At 42.4% G+C, this 21,630-nt stretch overlaps 1 protein-coding gene and 1 pseudogene across 1 annotated transcript in view; one reads left to right on the forward strand and one right to left on the reverse strand.

The window, feature by feature from the left end:
• Positions 1 to 21,630, forward strand: part of FRMPD4 (FERM and PDZ domain containing 4) — a 216,913-nt gene that overhangs the window by 145,019 nt on the left and 50,264 nt on the right. The window contains exon 4 of the mRNA XM_064277969.1: positions 21,074 to 21,119. Within this exon, the coding sequence (XP_064134039.1) occupies positions 21,074 to 21,119 (46 nt within the window). The remainder of the gene's footprint in view (positions 1 to 21,073; positions 21,120 to 21,630) is intronic.
• Positions 10,102 to 10,558, reverse strand: LOC111752224 (histone H3.3C-like; annotated as a pseudogene).

Below are 21,630 nucleotides of genomic sequence, written 5' to 3' on the forward strand. Positions count from 1 at the left end.
GTAGTTCTCTGTTTGCATTTGTCCCCTCTCCCCTAACATGCATATAAAAATTATGAACTGGAAGAAGAGTTCAGGGACTTTCCCACTGCCTTGTTGTTAATTCAAGTACAAGTTCAGTCCCAGGAGAGCACTGCATAGTTCCACTTCTGATACATGTAGATTGAGAGGTAGTGGCTATGATCATTAAACCCTAGGAACACCTGAGAGCACCAGCTACTCCTGGCAAAAGGACAACATCATACATAGGTTTCATTCAGTTAATTACATCTGTGCTTCTCACCTTCCATTTTTGGCCACCATTCAAAATGTATGGCTTCTGGGCACTGGTTTTCTCTGATACCTGCATCCTTGTGTCTGATACCTTCTTCCTCCTTGACTTAGATTTTCCGTGCTGTCAACCTATCTTAGCTTGGGTTTCCCCAGAAACCAACTCTGAGATGAGTATTTGAGTATTATAGAGTTGATTTGGGAGGCCATCTCAGAAAACACCATTCAGGGAGTGGGGAAGTGAGAGTGGGAAAGGAAGACAACAAGATAAAGGGTGAGTTATCAAATCAGTTACCACTGTGGGCAGCTGGAGCTTCATCCTGCTGGGCATCTCTAGGATCAGTGTAGAACATGCCTCAGGGTTATTCAGCCGAGGGGTGAAGGGGCTGAGGTATTTATACTCCAACTCCTGTCAGCTATTGGCTGAAAGTTGCTCCTGGAGTGTTAATTCCCGAGCACTTCAAGCTGACTGTGTGTGGCCAGGGTGGACTTTAGCAGCCAGAGAGTGCCCTCAGGCAGGTGGACTTGGGCACAGCAGCCACATGTCTGCTATACCTCCTTTTTAATTCTTTCCACTGCACCCACTGGAACTCTCAGTCCATTTTAAATTTAATTACCTTAACGTTCAACCTCTTTACCATTTTCTGAGACATGGCCCTTCTCTTGCAACCATCTTGAAAGAAGGCTCAATCCTTCTCCCACACCACTTGACCACATGGTCAAGAGGTAGTATTGGCATCTTCTGGCTTCTTGTTATTAATTTATAGATCATTATTCTTTCATCCCAGTCCAAAATCTAATCCTCTTTTACTATTTATGCCCTCCAACAATACCTCCTCTGACTCCTTCCAAATTTCTGGTCATTCCAAACATGTCCGAAAGACTTTGGCACCTTCCAAGAATCCTGACACATTCTGGATGCATACCAACATTCAAATGCCCAGTTTATTTGTCTCCTCAACTCCCACCAATTTCTCCACCATTCTATTTCAGTCAGCCACTCCCATCTCCACATCTGCAACTTTTTGGACACCAGAACTGACCTTCCTCTGACACCATAAATTCCCAAAATCCCAACTCCCCATTCTCTTAGCTCTCCCCACCATGCTCGTTAACCCTTCTCTTTGACTTTATCAGGACCTTTTCTCTCAGTCTCCAGCTTAAAGCACCCACCTCGGGAGTCACTGGTATCTGAAATAAAGTGCACACTTCTTATAGAGATCCAAGATGCACTGCGATCTGGCTCATTCTGCCTCATCAGCTTCAAACCCCACATGTCCTCTGTATGGCTTTACCAGATGACCAGAGCCCCCAGTGCACCATGTTCTCTATTACCTGGACTACTTGGAACTTGTTATCCCCACTGCCCAAAAGTCTCTTCATTTCCTTGTCCACCCAATAAACTCCTCCTCCATCCCTCCAGACCAGTTGAAGTATTTCCCATTTTGAAAACGCTTCCCTGAGTGTAACTTTCCTCACATATATCTTGGGCAAAGTTGACCATTTCTCTCTTCATGCCACCATTGCACCTGTACGTGCTCCTGCATGGCATTTTCATTGCAATTATCTGTTTATTGTCTGACCGTCTATACCATGGGCTTCTTGAGGACAGAGAATCTGTTTGCTATGTTCTTCATATTGTGATCTTACCATGATCCCAGGTACCTAAACGTTTTTTGGATAAAAAAAGTGAATAAATGAATGCATGAATGAATGAGATCCAAATTAGACTGGTTTTGAAAACCTTTATTCTTGTATCTGGCTTCTTTCTGAAAAAATTAATGAGCTTCATCTAAATTCTAATAGTGGCAATGGGCCCTCTAGAGCTTTCCTTGCTCTATGACACCCACTAAAAACAGGAATCACACTCATACAATTAAAATTTCACCTGTAACTCCACTTGATCTCCTTTAAGAGCAGTAATTTCTGTACGGTATTACCCACTGATAGCATCCTCTCCCTCTGACTCTTACTGAAGAGTGGTTCTCACCAGGAGTATTTGTGACAACAGGGCCTTCCTCAACTCCCCCTAGATTTTCTTTCCAAACGTCTCTCTTAAGAGCCACTCACCCGTCTTGGAAGTATACTATTCCCTTAACTAGCCCCAGGGTTTCCTGCCTCTAGACCTCTCTTTACCTTCCCTGCTCCTGGAAACCACTGATTGGCGAGCTTTTAATCCATCCATTGGGATCCAGCTGAAGCACTTTTTTCTCCAAGGCTCTCCCATCCTCCTATCTCCCACAAGTTGGAGTTATACTTTTCCCATCTGTGTTTCCAAAACATTCTGTGGTAGCTCTGCTTTACAAGTGTGTCAAATTCTGCCCTGCTAGGTAAAGTGGACAAATTACTTAGCCTCTCTGAGCCTGAGTTTAATCAACTACCCAATGGAGAAAGCAATAGCAACTTGTCAATAGTATCATTGCAGGGACTGAAAGAAACAATATAGGGGAGCATGCTTTGGAAACCATAAAGACTAATGCAACCTGTATTTTTTATTTGGGCAGCTCTAATGAGGCAATGAAGAAAGGCAAAACCTTGGGATGTGGATACTTTGAATACTGATAAAGACTTTTCCATGAACAGGGGGATAGAATATTGGTTGGACTCCTGGCTCCACCTTGCATGAGCTGTGTGGCATTGGACAAGACTCTTAACCTCTTTGAGAGAGCTCAGTTTTCTCATGTGAGAAGTGGAAATGATGAAACCTACCTTGCAGTTACTATAAAAATTGGAGATGATGAGGGCAGAGCAACCCGACCTAAGCCTGACACAGTCAGTGATGAATAATAAATGGAAGCTGACGTAGCTTGGATGGTTTACTCGAACAAAGTCAAAGGACTCCCTATATTTATTCCCTTATCATCTCCCGCACAGAGCAGTATGATTGGCCACACACCCCAGGTTGAAGACAGTGTTAAGTGAGTTGACAAGGCCTGGGAGAGAGTGATCATCAGAACTGTGAGTCTAAATTCCATCCTGGGAGCCTGTGCTGTTGCCCTTGACAAGTATCAAGATCCCACTTTAGAAACCTGCTTTGCAAACCGGAACCTCCCTACACACACACCGCACCTGGGTTCTCTGAGTCATGGCCGAGAACAGTGCTAGAGCGTCACATCAACTTCCATAGGAGTTATTCTAGAAACTCAGGGAATAGTGGGCTCAGACAGAAGCTCCTAGAATACACAATATGCACGTGGCAGGGGAATGAGCCAACTCCATGGACTTTCCTCTGTGTCTTCTGGAACGTACTCCCTCAGGGCTCCAGAAACAGGAATTAGTAATAATGACAATAGTTTAACAGCAACAGCAGCAGGGGCCACCATTTATGAAGAATTATAATTCAGGGCAGCATGTGACACATTTCACAAACATTATCCTACTTAATCCTACCAGTCTGTGACCCAGATTCTCCTCCAAGGCAGAGTCTCTTCCCTGGTCTGTAGTAAGGACCCTCTTTGTGTGACATCCAAACTCTACTGCAGCAGGAATGGAGGTGCTTTGGTAAATGAGGATTTGGGGCAAATAGTTTCACTTCCAGAGCCTCAGTTTCTTTACATAGGAGTAATAGTACCTAATTCCTAACATACTTGGCCACCACCTGTCTGTCAGTTTATGGTACTGTGGTGGCTTGCATGTTGCTGTGATGCTGGAAGCTATGACACCAGTATTTCAAATACCAGCAGGGTCACCCATGGTGGACAGGTTTCAGTGGCGCTTCCAGACTAAGACAGATTAGGAAGAAAGAGCTAGCAATGTACTTAACAAAAATTAGCCAATGAAAATCTTATGAATCACAACAGAACATTGTCCAACTCACTTGCTTTGAACACATTATCAAGAGGAATCAATCACTGGAGGAAGATATGTTTGGTAAAGTAGAGGGCCAGCAAGGACTTGGGAGACCCTTGGTGAGATGGATTGCCATGATAGTCACAAAGGTGGACTCAGACCTGCTGGTGATTGTGAGGATGATGCAGGACCAGGCAACATTTCATTCTTTTGTACATAAGGTCACCATGAGTTGGAGTTGACTTGACAGCAGCTATCTTTATCTGTCTAACATCCTTGGAGGAGTGCTTCAGATATATTGGGTGTGAAGTGCTCTGTATAGTGCCTGCCATATAGTAGATATGAAATAAATGGTCACTTATACTAGTAGCTCCTCTGAGAATGTCCCTGGCTGGCCCCCACGTAGATCTTGACCATCTCTTGTTCCTATCTGTAGTAAAGCCTTGTGCGGAGTAGCCTTCTGATAAAAATGTTTCTCTTTTCCCACTTTGTCCTCTGTCTTCTTTTAAGGAGAGGCATAGTCTTTCCTCCTACCTGCCCCTGCAGAACCATCCTTGGATGTTGAAGGGTTGCCATGGACACTAGTAGGCATGGAGGGTTTTCTGGGGAGACTTCAAAGGGCTGATTTCTAGACGCTGTTCTCAAGAAAGAGGGTCGGGTACCATTTATTGAAGAAAAGGTAGCAGGAACTTTAGGTGGATAGTGTTCATAAAACAGCTTGAGTTGACGTACGAGACTTACCAACCGGAAGGGTAAGCAGGTGTGAGTCTGTAGGAGAAGCCCATGTATTTTGAGGTGTGGTCCAACTTCCACACCTTGTGGATGAGAACATAGACTGCAGCAGGGTGTAAGGGGTTCACCCAAGCCCACTCCCAGTCAGCTGGGGCTTTCTCTCCTAGGTGCCCCAGTCCTAGGGGATTCCGTAGACTGTTCCTGGTGTATCCACAGAGCCTAGAATAATCTTTGATGCATAATAAACCCAAAAGAAACCAAACCCGTTGCCGTCGAGTCGATTTCAACTCATAGCAACCCTGCAGGACTGGGTAGAACTGCCCCATAGGGTTTCCAAGGAGTGCCTGGTGGATTCGAACTGCTGACCTTTTGGTTAGCAGCCGTAGCTCTTAACCACTAGGCCACCAGGGTTTCCTTGATGCATAACAGTGCTCATCAAATATTTATTGAATGAATTCCAGTGGCCTTTAAAGTTGAAGTGTAGCTAAAGGTGAGGTAAGGGAGCCGTCCTGGGAGACAGTGATCAGGAATCTCTCTTGAATCCGAGATGCAGTTGGAAATTATTATAGTATTTTGAGAAGGAAAGTGGTGCGATGTGATCGAAATCATCCCTAAGTAAGATGATTCGAGTTGTATCCAAATAGGCCCAAGAGAAAGGAGGCACCGCACTTGTTGCCCAAAAGTTATTTTCCCCCAATATAGTTACGGAATGAATGATTTTTAAAAAAAAACAATTCATGTATTGATTGTCATGAAAGCCAGAAGCTTCTTATCTCATCTACCCTGACAAAGTCAAACTTACCCCTGGAGTCCAAGATAGGAATTTTCATTTCTCTTTCTTTACTCACGAGAAAATGTGACAAGTTGACTTTCAGCCTTGCGTTCTGAAAGCCTCCATTGAAAAGTACAGTTGCGGGCAATGGCCTTTGTATGCTGACGCCCTCCGAGCACACAGAGTTCGCGCCTGCCCGGGGGACAAGCATTTCAGAGCTGCTCTGGTGCAGCATTCTCTCTGCCAGCTAAAAACAGAACTCAGTGATGAACGTGATGGCAGGAGCATGCCAACGAGATGCAAAGGATGCTCTTAGCCAAGTGGACAGTAAATCTGGATACTTCCTGGGCAAGAGTGAGAGGGGAAAACAAGCTGGCCTTCCTTTTCCCTCCTACAGGCTGTGTGGCCAGGTAGACAATGGCCAAGAAGTCCTTTAAATGAGTTGCTCTCTTTATCACTTGCTTCTTTGAACTATTTTCTCTCCTTCTCCTCCTTCAATCCCCACTCTTATCCACCCACTAGTATTTTTTTTTTTTGGCAGTCTTCAAAGAGAAAAATAATGAAAAGAAAAAGAACTGGAATTTACATAATACCTTCCTTCCAAGATACTAAAAGCAGTTCACCCATCTATAATTTGTCCTCATAACGATCCCAGAACAAGCCTGTTATTATTATTGTTATTATTATTATTTCCATTTTGCAGCCAGCTTGCCACTGAGACTTTCAGCTAACACCTCATTTCGCGAACAATTTCACTTCTTCGACATATGTATAAAAAAGGCTTCAATGGCCACCTCACATTTGTGATTGTACCACGTGTTCCGTCACGATCTCTGGCCCACTGTTTAATTGTCTCTTTTAAGAATATATTAAACCCCTGTATTATGAGAGTGCTGCAGGACTAGAGAACAGAAGGTGAAGTGAGTGCTGGAAGAGAGCAGAATCAAACATAAATCTCTTCTGAACGAAGAGAAAAATGGAAAGCAACTGTCACAGCAAATTGATCTGAATTGCATAAAAATGTGATTTTTTTTTTAAACAACTGACTCGGGATATGAACTATTCTTTGCAACAGCTTCAGCTTGGCAGATGACACCACCTGTCTCTTGCTACTCTCTTGCAGTCTTGCAGGCTGCACATTTGTGTTGGCTTTGGAATTTTTAACCTCTGGAAAATATTTTCCGCTCACTGACTCCCTCTGGTCATCTCACATACCCACTGACAGCAGTACCTCCCATGGGAATGACCATGAAATGGCATGAGCCACTTGCAAACAGTCTCTTTTAATTGCCCCAACAATCAGTCTTCCTTGGCCCACTACCCAATTTCTTTTCAACACAATCAGATTTCACTCAGTAAACCGGATGTGGAGTCTTCCATTTCCCTCCTCTTTCTCTTCTCCTCTTACTCACATTTGGTGTCACATCAAGTTTTCATTCTCTCTGCACAATAGCTGCCCTCCTATTAGAGAGGGGCTGTGGCAGTCGGCTATCACTTCATAAGAAATAACCACGAGATGGCAATGTTTTCCAGCGGTACGCTTTCCTTTCTCATGCATCTGCAGACTGGCTGCGGTGGCTCTTCCGATCTTGACCAGGCTTACCTAGAAGCTGTAGATTAGGTTCAGGTCTGTTCTACACGTCTCTCACTCTTTGGATCAGCAATCTGGCTAGCATGTGATAGGTACGTGGCAATACAGAGCAGGACAGGACAAGCAGGAATGTGCAAGTCCTCTCAAAGAATAGGTTCTGAACTAGCACACCATCATGTCCGCACTGTTCCATTGGGCAAAGCAAGTCATTGGCCAAGGCCAAAGTCTAGAATCAGGCAAGTAACACCACGTTTAGCCGGGAGATTGCAAAGTTACCTGAAAGTGCACGGGCACAGGGAGGGATATAGAATTGAAACGACAGGTTCTGGAGTTAGATCCTGCTCTACCACTTTCAAGCCATGTGATTGTATTGAAAGTGCTTTAACCTTTTGGAACCTCAGTCTTCTTAGCAGTCAAATGGGAATAATAGTATTACCTCTCTCATAGGATGTTGTGAAAATTGCCAAAATGCTCGACAATTACAATGAAAAATAGCAGCAAGCAATATTACTGTCCTTCTTAAAATGTAAAGATTAGAAAAGCAATGAAATATAATAAAACTGTTTTATCTTTGCATTTCATTGAAGAAAAGAAGTTTAGGTCAGAAGAGGATGCTGGAAACCTTCGTGGAAATTTAGAAAAGGATTGAGAATTGCAGGCTAAGGCCGATTAGAATTTGAAGAACCAGCAGCAGTCATTTTGTCCATTGGTTTTCATATTTGCTTTGAACAGTAGAACCCTTTCTTCAGCAGGAACCTAGCCCACTATCCCAGTGTATAAAGAAGTGGAGGGCTCTGGCTGGAAAGAAACAGAGCGTCCAGAGCACAGCCCCTGGGATGTGTCTCTGCCTCACAGAGGTTGCACGGAGCATAGTTGGAGAAAAACTAATGCAGTCTAAGCCCCCTCCTCTTCCAGATGAAGAAAGCGAAGACCAGCTGGGTGATGCGATTTGCCCCCAAAGCCTGCAGCTGAGTAATGCTGGAGCAGACAGGAGAGTACAACCTGGCTTCCTGACTCCTCAGCCAGGCCATGCTGACTTCTGAGAACTGTCAGTGGCTATGTTAGTTAATGGTGACCTCTTCTGTCTCGTTTCACCTCCCATCTTCTTTCTTAAGTTTTCCTTGATTCAGGTGTATCACTGGTAACATTCATGTTTTTCAGCCCATGTCAGGAACACAAATATGGTGAGGGGAGGCTGATCTCCACCAGCAGTAGGCAAGAGGACTGAGAAAGGAGGTTCAGAATATACAGGAAGAGATCTGTTGGAGAGTTTATACCTATATATACACACGTGTGCCCGCATACACACACACAATTAGCTAATCTGTCAGTTATAGAAGGTAAAAGAAAATATTCCCGTTAAGCAAAAGATGGGTAGGGGAAATTAGTTGGTTCAGAAAAACAAAAAGAGGATGGCAGTAGACAACTGATGCCACACACACACACGCACGCACGCACGCACACACCCACTTGCAACATTTTGTGAATCTGAGACACAATATAGTATATCAGAGAGTCATGAGACAGCAAGTTGTAACTCTACCACTTAATAGCTGTGGGACTTTGGAGAAATTACCCAGCATCTCTGAGTTCTGTATCGCCCTGAGTATGAGGAGGTTAAGGATAACTACTTCATAGGAATATAGCGTGTATGAATGCAGATGAGAAACAAAAGCTCCTTTTAAGTACTGAGAATGCTCATCACACGTGGGACTGCTACCAGGGCTGCCAAAATGCCACCTGGTGCTTTCTAAGTTCTGTGCTTCAAAAGCTATTTCTGAATTCCTCCAGAGCAACTAACCGGTTAGGAGCACAGGCTTTGGAATAAACAAAGCAAAGCAGAGGTTCATGCCAGTTACTGAGTGTGGGGGCCGAGACCATTTAACTGATCTCTCCGAACCTCGGTTTCCTTATCTCCAAAATGAGGACGACAGTACCGCTTTTCCTGGGTTATCAGGAGGCTTGAATTAGGCAACACAGGCCAAGTGTGTAGTACAATGCTCGGCACGTGGTGACCATTCACAATGTGTTCGCTATTAATCTTGTTCTTCATTTTGTGGTTATAGCTGTTGTTCAAAGGTTCGCCCCCTGTTGTGCCCATTCCTGGACAGGGGAGTGCATTTGGGAAATACTAATCAATTTGAAATCTTTAGAAATCAAATTATTTTTGAAAAATTCACTATTTCTTAATTTTAGGGAGAAACTATTAAAATCTTTTTTCCCAAGAGGATGGGCTGCTGTGTGAACTGTGGAATGTAGTCCCTTGTTCCTGGACACCATTTTTATCTCTGTGCACATCCCAACAATCTGACCCAGCTGGCAAGACTGTCCCTCTTTAGAATAACATAGGGTTGGGCTAACACTTTGGAGAAGTGTCGTCCCACTGTTTCCTGAGAAAGTACCTCTAGGTGAACATCTAGGGAGGCATTGTCCGAGAGATCATTCTGGAATGATGGTAGCCTCTAGCTACATGTAGTTATTGAACACTTATAACGTGGCTCCTGCAACTGAGAAACTGGATTTTAATTTAATTTCATGAACTTAAATTTAAATAGCCACAGGTCCAGAGACTTCTTTGGATGTTCTGAGCCAACTAGAATACTGTTTGAAACTTTTATTTATTTGTTTTTGCTATCAATAATACATTTACTTGTTTTAAAAAAAATCTAAAAGCCAGCATTGTCCAGAAAAATTTAACAGGTTTATTTATAATTGTAAGAAAGTTGAACTGCTGCAACTTGTTCACTGAAACATTTTGACTTGCATTAATGCTTTAGGCCCCTGCATTTATATTAAAAATTCACACACAAATGAAAATGGAAAAACTGCCAATACCTGATTTCTGTCCCTTATTTCTTCATTCGCAATCATATACTTGGGTACCTTTTTACCCCATGGAAAGAAAATATCTAACGTTCGGAACTACCAATAACAGGAAGAAGAGAATTTTTTAAAAATAAAAAAAGAATGAAATGTTTCCCATCGTACTGGATTCTTCAGCACATTCTCCATTTACGCAGCATGCTAGCTGGATATCTTTTAGCATAATTGTTGCGCATTTGGCATGGATAACACACAGGTTGCTGTCTTCAAAAAGGCCAACCAGATAGGCCTCACTTGCCTCCTGCAAAGCACCAAATAGCTGCGCTCTGGAAGTGCAGATTTGTTTTGAAGTCCTAAACAATTTCTCACACCAGATGCTGGAAGGTAAGTTTGCCAATCAGAAGTCCAATGACCTTCTGATAACGTCTAATTTCACCAAGTGCCACAGTGCCAGGCATGTAAGGATGGCGTTTCTTCACCCCTCCAGTAGAGGGCGCACTCTTGCAAGTGGCTTTTGTAGCCAGTTGCTTCCTGGGTGCTTTACCACTGGTTGATTTGCAGGCAGTCTGCTTTGTATAAGCCATGGTATAGAGACCTCCAGACTTACACCCCTTCTTCAGCTGGAGCTTGGCGAGCTAGGAGCAGTGCTGGCATTAGAGAGCGACAGTGGTGCGGCAGCGACAAGAACAATTCTGAAATTCCGATTTTTAATTCATCAAATAATTCATTCTCGAAGATACGGACAGGCAAAAGGAGGATGGAAAGAAAGCTGTCATACTGAAGCATGTCAAAGCCATCAGAAATGAATGCGATGGTATGAATTACCCCTCTCCTAACTCTTCGTGGAGAATATGGACTATTACCGTCTGCCTACAGGGACTTTGGGGCTCTCGATAATTTTGGTACCATTTGTGCTGCTTAGTTTTGGTGAGTTGAATGCACCATGCTCACATCTTCTCAGCATCCCTCAGCCAGCTAACAGAGCTTTAACTACTTCCGAAGTAACCATCTAAAGTAATCCATCCATCAATGAACTGGACTGGCACAATAGCCACAACGGTGGACTCAAACATACAATGATCATGAAGATGACACAGGACCAGGCAACGTTTTGTTCTGTTATACATAAGGTCACCATGAACTGGAGCCGACTCTGTAGCAACTAATAACAACAAAGCAACTTTAAGACGTTCTTCTGCAGCCCCTCCACTGTGAGTCTTAAATTGATCGCTTCTTCAACATGATGTCTTTCAGTCCTAACAGCACTTATCTCTGCCTGCACTCAAGAATATGTGTTTAGATAAGAGCATGTATTGATGGATGGACTGCAACTTCTACCAGTAGCTGGCGGAATACAAGAAGTTTGGTCTGACACTAAGAAGGGTAAAAGCATAAGGAAGAGGAAGGCTGTTAGAGTTCATTGAATTAAAGAGATGCGCATGTCACAGGATTGGGAAGGAACAATATAGCCAAGTAAATCAGGATCTTTGGCTGAACACATGCATTCCCTATGACCTAGCAGTTCCATTCCTAGATATATAAAAAATGAAAAAAACAGTTTTTTTTCCCTAGATATATACCAAACGGAAATGTATACATATGTTCACCAGAAGACATAACACAAGAATATTAATAGCAGTACTATTCATTAACAGCCCCAAGCTGGAAACTACCCAATGCCCATCAACAGTAGAATAGATAAGTAAATTGTGGTCTAGTCACGGGATAGCATACTATCCAGCAATGAGAATTAAAGATCTACAACTGTATGTGCCAATATGGATGAATCTCACAAACAATGCAGAGTGAAAGAAGAAAGGCAAAGAATGGCTCATACTATGTGATTCCATTTATGTAATGTTTAAACCGAGGCCACATTATTCTGGGGTGTTAGAAGTCAGGATACTGGTTTCCTTTGTGGGGGTAGATGTGGAAGGGGGTATAGGAGGCTTCTGAGATGCTGGTAATGTTCTACTTCTTTATCTGGATCCTGCTTACTGCTATCTATTGCTACTTAACAAATCACCCTGAAACTTAACAGCTTTTAACGACACACATTCATTATCTCACATTTTCTGTGGCTCAGTAATTTGGGTGTGGCTTAACTAGGTACCTTTGGTTCAAGGTCTCTCACAAGGCTGCAATCAAGATGTTGGCTAGGGCTGGGGTCTCATCTGATGGCCTGACTGGGGGAGAATCCACTTCCAAGCTCACGCACATGGTTGTTGGCAGGATTCAGTTCCTCCTGGACTATTGGACTGGGGGTCTCAGTTCCTCACTAGCTGTTGGCCAGGAGCCTTCCTCTTTTCCTTGCCATGTGGACCTCTTCAAAGGGCAACTCACAACACGACAGCTGGCTTCATCACAGTGAGCAAGCGAGAATATCCAGAGAGCAAGTGCAAACAAGATGGAAGCCACAGTCTTTTTATTAACTGATCTTGGAAGCAACAGCCTATCACTTCTGCCATATTCTTTTCTTTAGTAGTGAGTCAGTAAGTCCAGCCTGCATCAGGGGAGGGGATTACACAGGGTCTGAACACCAGGAGGTAGGGGTCACTGGGAACCATCTTTGGAGCTGGGTGGTACACATGCATTCAGTTTGTAAGATGTAACAATGACGTGCACTTAGGATTTGTGCACTTTTCAGTATATGAGTTATACTTCCATTAAAAGTTTGATTAATTAATTTATTGGAAGGATCTCTGCATCTCACAAAAGAGAACTCTAGCCTTCAGAAAGACTTTGCCAAATTGGAGATTTTTAAATAAAAAAGTCTGACCTCTAGAAATGGAACCCCTTTTACCAACCTACCCACACCAATTGGGTAAACTGGGTAAACAGGAACTTCACTAGATCTTTCTCCCTTGGTTCTGGGAGTCTCTCCAGTACAAATCTGCTCCTCTGACATTCCTCCCTAAGACTCCCCCTCACTCCATTCCAGACCCACTGGGCTCCTGGCTCCTCCTCCAATGCCCCTGGCAGGCTTCCCCCGATGAACTTTGCACTGGAAGTCCCATGTGCCTAGGCATCCTTTGCACTGGAAATCCTCTTCTCCCAGGTATCTACATAGCTAACTACTATGTTGTGTTGTTGTGCGCTGTCCAGTCAATTCTGACTCAGAGCAACCCCATGTGACAGAGTAGAACTGCCCCATAGGGTTTCCTAGGCTGTAATCTTTACAGGAGCAGATCACCAGGTCTTTCTCCCACGAAGCAGCTGGATGATTTTGAACCTTTCGGTGCTTACCTGTTGTGCCACCAGGGCTCCTACTACTACTACTATAAAAAAAAATTTTTTTTTTTTAACTCCTACAAATTGTTGCTCAGGTGTCCCCCTCTTAATGAGATTTATCTTGTCCGACCAATTTAAGATGGCAGCCCTTGCCTATCTCCCACAACACTCACAAATACCCCCCTTTCTGCCTCCACATCATCTTTAGCATGCTACGTCGTATATAGTGTAATTGCTCTTTCTTTTTTTCCTGAATGTCTTCCCTTGCTAGAAGGTAAACTCCACCAGGTTAGGGATTTCATTGTTTCATTCGCTGATATAGTCCAGGGCTTCTTAACCTCGGCTCTGTTGACATTTGGGCTGGATGATTCTTTGGTGATGGGGGCTGTCCCATGATTGTAGGATGTTAAGCAGCATCCCTGGCCTCTACTCAATAGATGCCAGTTTGTCTCCAGACAGTGCCAGATTTTCCATAGGGGGCAAAATTACCCCCAGTTGAGAACTACGGATGTATCCCAAAAGCCTAAACCAAAAACCAAACCCCTTGCCATCAAGTTGTTTGCGACTCATAGCAACCCTATAGGACAGAGTAGAACTGCTCCCATAGGGTTTCCAAGGAGCAACTGGTGGATTCGAACCGCCAACCTTTTGGTTAGAAGCTCAGCTCTTAACCTGGTAAGTACTCAATAAGTACTTATGGAAGGAATGAGTGAAGTGAGAGCTATTTAGTACCATGCACATGTATAAAAATAATTTAATTTTTACCATAAGAGATCCTGCAGCCTTTTGCAAATCTTAAACGTAAATACCAGTTTCATCCATTAGTGGAAGATAGGCCAAAGCAACATGCATTCAGCCAAAAATGAATTAGATGGACAAAAAATTGAGGTCAAACAAAAAGCAAACATCATATGCAAGTAAAACTGTCTTAGAAGCAGTTTCCAAATTCAGACTGCCTTTTTTTTAACAAGAAAATTTACTACAAAGATTTTTTAAAAAATACAACAAAATAAAGGGTTTTAAATGATACAATATCATCAAGATGTTAATTTTCATAATCACTATGTCAATTATATGACTTTTAACTTCAGTGGCCTCATATTCTTCAGAAAGAAAATCACAGCCTAAGCTTTCAATTCAGTACCATGTAAATTTGACTTTGCAGCCAAAGATTTCTGGTTTCTCCCAAGTCATTTTTCTCTCTGTCTCTATTTATTGTGGTAAATGTATAGGTAACAAAATATTTGCCCTTTCAACTGTCTTCACATGTAGAGTTCAGTGACATTTAATATGTTCATCCTGTTGTCCAACCATCACCATTCTCGAATTTTGCCATCACCCTTAACAGTATGTAAACTATTTAATTCTAAAATTAAAATTACAATAAGCTTTAATCCTTTTCTCTGAAAAATTCAAGTCTGTGTCTTACAATGCACATTGCCTGTTGTGCCCTCCAGAATCTTCTTTGTCGTGAAACTGTTTCAGTCTGAGACCCTAACAGGGTCTTCTCCTCTCTCTTGTTTATTAGTTCTTCTCCCCTCCACCCCAGCCCTCCCCAGAATTCATAATCAATGTTTCAATTGTGCTAACCGCAATCCCGGAAGCTAGAGCATTCTCTTCCAAACGTCAACATATATTTATTAGACAATTGTTTTTTTTCTTTATGCAGGTTACAATTACAATATTCTGGAGAGTCATTAGCTTGCACACTTTCCCTTCCTTGGTAAGGGAAACTTGTCCAATTTCAAAACCATCTGGCCACTTTGAATGTCTGTTTTTTAAAAACCTTAGAGATTTCAAATTCTTTATGAAAAGATGGTATTCCAGTTACCTGTTGTGGCCTAATAAACCACTACAAACACAATGGCTTAAGAAGACAATGTCTTATCGCTTATGGTTCTGTGGGTTGACTGGGTTCATCCAGATGGTTCTCTCTGGGCTCTCTCATGTGGCTGCAGTTTAATGGCAGTTGCAGCAGTAGCCATCTGAAGCCTTTATTGAGCTGGACATCCAAGATATCTTCTTCACTCAGCTGTTGTTGCCTGAACTCGGACAGCTGACACAGCTGAGGCTGGCTGGGCATCTCTCCCCCTGTCCACACTGCCTCTCCATATGGCTAGCTTGGCCTTTCTCACAGAATGGTGGTCATAGGGTTGTTGGACTTCCTACGTGGTAGCTGACCTCCCTCAGGGTGAGCGTTCCAAGATCCCAGGTAGAAGATGCAAGGCTTCTAGAATTCTTCTCACCGAGGCCCAGTAGTCACACAATGTCACTTCTGCCATATTATATTTATCAAAAACATGTCACAAGAGCAGCCCAGATTCAAGGGGAAGAGACTACACAAAGGTGTGAATACAAGGAGGTGTGGTTTATTGTGGGCCATCTTTGGAGCCTTCATGCCACAGGTGGGAAAAGACGAGTAGTATTATCATGCAGTGTTGCAAAGATGAAGTTTTTACCATATTGCTTAATAAGGATCTTTCCTTAAATTCTCTTCATTTTCCCTTTGGCTGACAAACTTATGGTCTTTTTGCTCCGCAATAGAACTCCTCATCAAGGGTGAAGATGGTAATAGGAGAGACATTGTCTATAGATTTGGTACAAGCCAAGCCAATCCTTCTGGTCATTTGGACCATTTTATCCATGTCCTCTGTATCTCTGTTGGCTCTGATAACTATGGTGGCTTCATTATGCCCATTTTCTTCGATAGTATTCCCTGAACACAACTGAGAAATGAGAAGTCATTCCACTTCTCTTCTTCTGCAGGTAGCAGAGTAAAGGCAAGGGTCAGCAGCAGTAGGCAGAGTGTTAATGCTTCATATAGTCCATGACACGTCATACTTGGCCATAACCTGTTAACCTTTTCTAACACTTGGTAATTTGCTGACCATTTCTATCCTCCCCAGCTAATGGCTTCAGTACCTGTTAGGAATTGATACTGTGGATAATTACAATCTCTGTTCAGAGCATTAGAAAAGTCAACTAGTTGAAACATTAGATCTGCATTCCAAGTAGAGTCCTAGGCAAGTTTTCTGAAAACGAAGGGCAATACTATTTCCTCCAGCTTTGCCAGCAATTGACTAGACTAACACTACATTATGGCTGGTGAACAGATTACAAAAACTTTAGTGTACTTTTCACATTCCAAGCTCATATAGGAAGAAAAAATAGAAAGCACCCCAGTGGCTTCATCACAAAATACCCTAGGATTGAGGGAAGGCCCTTTTGAGCTAAGAGTCATTGAAAAAATGCTTGTTAATAGGTTCTTATTTCCAAAAACAGTGGCTGTCCAGCAGAGAGTTTAAGGGCTGAGCTGGACTAGCTTGCAGAAAGGAATATTCTTCTAGTGTCTTTGAAGAACTCTTTAAGTGCAAGAAGAAGAAAGACTCTTACGTGTCTGCATATTCACCTTAGAAGTGAGAATTCTGACGTTTTTTCATTGTGCCTTCCCACCTTTCTTTTCAAATAGAAATATGGCACAGCAGTCTTTTGAGTTATGCTAGAGAGTCATTTTACAGTTTACAAAATCCTTTCACAGATAGCCCTAAATCGCCTCTTTATTTTCCATTTAAAAGCCTAACCTTTCAGCCTTCGTGGATCGACTGCTATTGCCACTTTTGAAGTTTAAAATCTTAGAGTTAGGTTCTTTGGACTTGGATTGTGTAAAGCAAGACTCTTGAATTTTGACATAAAATATCTACCTATACACTTTTAGTTATCTGAGTTTTGTTTTTTCTTTTCCCATCTCTGAGGAAATCACAACGGTCCTTCATTACTCAGTGAAATTCCTATCAGCCTCTGAGCTGATCAAGCGGTCTATTTAGTTGGCTTAGATGGGAAATATACAATCACACATGCCAACATGATTATATATTGCTATAGTGAAATGGTGTAAGTGTAAAATTGGAGAGGCAGTTAAAGAAAGATTCCAAACTAGGCTGCCCTGAGAAATAGGGAACACCAGCGTTAGTGTCACTTTTGAAAGGGATTTTAATAAAGTCAAAACTCTACCTCATTAGAACCTGGGCTTCTTCCTCACACAGCTATGCTTGCTACAACAGAATCCAACCAATGAAATTCTAAAACAGGATGTTACATCAAAGCATGACCTGCATCCACTGATGTTCAGTGTTCCAAATAAGGGACCCCCCATCAAAAAGGATAAGCAAAGGCTTTTCTTAGAGACATTGTTGTTGTTAGTTGCCATCAGTTTGGCTCCAATTAGTGGGGAACCCATGTACAATGTAATGAAATATTACCCGTCCTGTGCCATCTTCATGATCGTTGGCATGTTTGAGTTCATTGTTGTGGCCATTGTGTATTTCAAGTGCCTTCCAACCTGGGGAGGTCATCTCTAGCACTATATTGGATAATATTTTGTTCTGATTCAGAGGGTTTTCACTGGCTAATTTTTGGAAGTAGGTCACCAGGCCTTTCTTCCTAGTCTGTCTTAGTCTAGAAGCTCTGCTGAAACCTGTCCAGCATGGGTGACCCTACTGATATTTGAAATACCGGTGGCATAGCTTCCAGCCTCATAGCAACACACAAGGCACCACAGTACGACAAACTGACAGGTGGTGGTTAGAGAAATTGAGAGAAGATTTAATAGAAGGCAAACATGACAGAAGCAGGTTTTTTCTTTCTTTATTTATTTTTTTCTTCCCTGCAGATCAGCACTGCGACTCAAGGATTAAAATGCTGATTTTCAGAGACTCAACTAACCATTTAAATAGATATTGGCACTGCATTTTGAAATTACTCTTCAAAAGTAGAAAAATCAGTTGGAATTTATTATGAAATAATACTTCTCTAAATATGCTTCTAACTGGATTTTTAAAAATGTCTAGCTCTTTTAGGCCTTCATAAAAAGAAAATAGAAGTCATCTGATTACTTAATTGTGACATTTTCCATTCCCAGTTCTAATCTTTCTTTTGAGGCCATTTCAAAGTGGCTTAGATTTTTTTTTTCCCTTTCTACAACTAGGAGTTTTAAAGTGTCCAAAACATTATGGCACTCATTATTCTTGTCTGGCAGTTGTAATTAAATAATTACAGATGAGCAAAGAACAGAAGAAAAGCATGTTCCTAGTCCTGATGATAAATAACATATTGGTATATTTTATTTTAATTCAGATAACTTTATTTATTCATTAAATGGTAAAATTATAGTCAATCTAGGTTATGCTCCAGGCAATTTACAGGGCATTACTATATGGACACAGAGGCCTGGTGGCACAGTGGTTACGAGTTTAGCTGCTACAAAAAAAAATACACATGAGGAATGTGCTTCTTAGTTCAGTCAGATATACGAGACTAAATGGGCAGCTCCTGTCCAAAATCAGGATGAGAAGGCAGGAAGGGACAGGAACTGGTCCAATGGACACAGGGAACCCAGAGTGAAAAGGTGGAGTATGCTGTCACATTGTGGGGATTGCAACCAATGTCACAAAACAATATGTGTATAAATTTTTGAATGAGAAATTAACTTGAGCTGTAAACTTTCACCTAAAGCACAACGACAACAACAAAAAGAGCTCGGCTGCTAACCAAAAGTTCGACAGTTTGAATCCACCAGTTGCTGCTTGGAAACCCGATGGGGCAGCTATAATCTGGCCTGTAGGATCACTATGAGTTGGAATCGACTCAATGGCAATGGGTTTTAAATGTAATAAACATATTTTGAAAAATGATTCCCATTTTCAAATTAATAAGGTGGGCTGAACAGTGCTTCTTCCTTACGTTCTTGATAGAAAAAAATTTAAAAAGCTGTGTAAGGTGAAATCATGGGTGGAAACTACTGTTGAGATACATACAGATTACTTGGTTACATAACTCTGTTTGTGTGGCAGACATACACTAAGATGGCCGCCAATGATTCCTGTCTCCTGGTATTCACAGCCTTGTGTAATCCCCTCTCTTTTAGTATGGATGTGACCTGTGATGCTTCTAACCAGTAGAATAAGGCAAAGAATGTCACTTCCATGATGATGTTACGTAAGATTGTAACTTCCATCTTGCCCTCAGATTCTCTCCCCTGGTAGCTTTGATGAAGCAGGCAGGTTGTCATGTTGGGGAGGACCCCGTGGCAAGGAACTGAGGGCAGCCTCCAGCCAACTGCCTGCTAGGATCTGAGGCTCTCAGTCAACAGCCTGCGAAAGAACTGAATCCTACCAAAAACAATGGAAGTGAGTTTAGAAGTGGATACTTCCCCAGTTGAGTTTTCAGATGAAACTCCACCTTGATGTACATCCACACATTCGTGTATCCACTCTCCCAGAGATGGACGCCCAGCTTGCCTTCAACACTCCACCCTATACATTCTACTGCAGGGAACATTCTCACCCATGTTCCCTTAGAGGCTAGTAGCAGAATTTCTTTATGCTATAAAGCCAGGTTGGAATTGCTGGATCACAGTATTTGTGTCACTGAAGTTGACCTTGTGGCGCCAGATCTCTTCCCGGAACCAGTACACCTGTCTACATGCCCACTAGCAATGCATGACCCTTCATCTTATGCTCTGACTTATTACCTGATTACACTGGTGTTCTATTACTCCATCTAAAGAGGATAATGGCTTTCTACTCCAGTTACCAGGGCTCTCTGGCAACTCTTGGCAAGAGAAACTCTTGACACCAGATGGGCCACTGTCAACAGTGTGCTGCCTCTACCCATCCCTATCACCCTAAGTGTTTCTGCTGCTTCCTTGAATTGTAGTTCCAGTCCTCATTCTCCTGCTCCATGGATTCCTCTCCTCCTCCACCCCGCTCCGTACCGGACGGTCCCAGTGCTGCTGTGGCCAGTCAGGAGAACATGGCCCAACACAGCCAGACGTTTAAGAGGGCAAAGCCTCAAAGCAGTTAGTGTTAGAAATGCAGTTTGCAGTGACTTCTTCACAGATACAGCCTTGCCTACAGGTCCCCTTCGCCTTACTCATTTGGGCAATAAATCACAAAAGCAAGTCATTAATTATAACCCAAAGTAGAAAAAGTCAGCTCCTCAACAAAGTGGCAACTAACCTTTCTCCTACTCATGGTAAAAAAAGAGGAACAAAGGAAGGAAGGAAGAAAAACGATAATAACTCGTAATATGATTTGCCCCCCAAGGGTTTGAGTCCTTTGAAAGGTTTGGCTGATTTGCAGGAAATTAAATAAGCCATTGCATTCTGTTGTTCTGCTTTTAGCTACAAAGTGTTCCCTATTGTGAACAGCATTTCCCAATTGGTGCCTGTTTGAAATATTTATCGGCCCAGGGTCCCACATACTGTTACTGCGTGTGCTTAATAAGCTACAGGGCACTGAAGCCGATGTTTGCTGGGGGCGCTGCTTTTGGATAAGAAACCTGCAATGATATTTCTCTTTCATGATGCTGACCCTGAGAAAATAATCATGTTCAATGAAATGATAGAATTAAGAAAAAAGAAAAATCTCTCTCCCCCATACAGAAAACCGCAGGGAAATGTTTAAGTAGCAAAGAAAAGTAGGCTAGAGGAACATCAGAAGGGGAGAATCAATTCTGAGAGCAGTAACAAGTGTAAAGAGACCGATTGAGTTGGCGCTGCTAAAAGCATCCACCCTCGACACTTTTGTTTTCGGGCCCTGCTGTTAGATGGCACAGATAATATTGCCCCATGTGAACTGAGAGGAAGCTTCCACTCAGGCTGTTTGTTATACTTGGAAAACACTTGATTTTTGGTCCTGTGCTGTCTGAAAGCCCACTTTGGAGCTTTTTGATTTTCTCCACCCTGGGAGTCCAAGGAAGATTTCACCAACACATCTTGTATTTCATTTCAAAAGAAAACCGCCGCTGGTACAGTCTGGGCTCTAAGCATTTCATAAACCTGTTTGTTTGTTTTTTTTTTTCTCTTCCAGAAGCTGCAAAGAATCGATACTGCTCACTGTCATTCAGCCTTACCCTGTAAGTGTTCTGTGAGTAAAAGTGTCACTATACGGTCACAGGTTCTAGTCCCTTCTCGTCATCTTCATTATCTGCTCTGGTAAAATCTCGACAGTGAAGAACAGTAGACCAAAAACAAAAAAACAAAAGCATTGTTCACACTACGGCTTTAGAAATTTCGATTATTTGCACTCTGTACTCCATGTGTGCAAAGCCACTCGTTGGAGAAAAAAATATCTTGAAAAACAGTGGGTATCCAGTCCTGTGGTTCTCTTAGACCTGGAAATGACACAAATCTCAAGACTTTCTGATGGTTTTCAGCTTAAAAATCCCGAGTCTAGTGAAAACACCTAACTGTAGGAGGTTGAATCTTAATTGTTTTTCTTAACCCCATCTAAATAATTTGTTAGAGAACCAGATGTTTATTTGTTATTATTTAGGGGGCCCTGGCAGCACAGTGGTTAAGAGCTCGGCTGCTAACCAAAAGATCGGCAATTCGAATCCACCAGCCACTCCTTGGAAACCCTTTGGG

This window comes from Loxodonta africana, chromosome X (genome assembly GCF_030014295.1).
Source record: "Loxodonta africana isolate mLoxAfr1 chromosome X, mLoxAfr1.hap2, whole genome shotgun sequence".
NCBI lineage: Eukaryota > Metazoa > Chordata > Mammalia > Proboscidea > Elephantidae > Loxodonta > Loxodonta africana.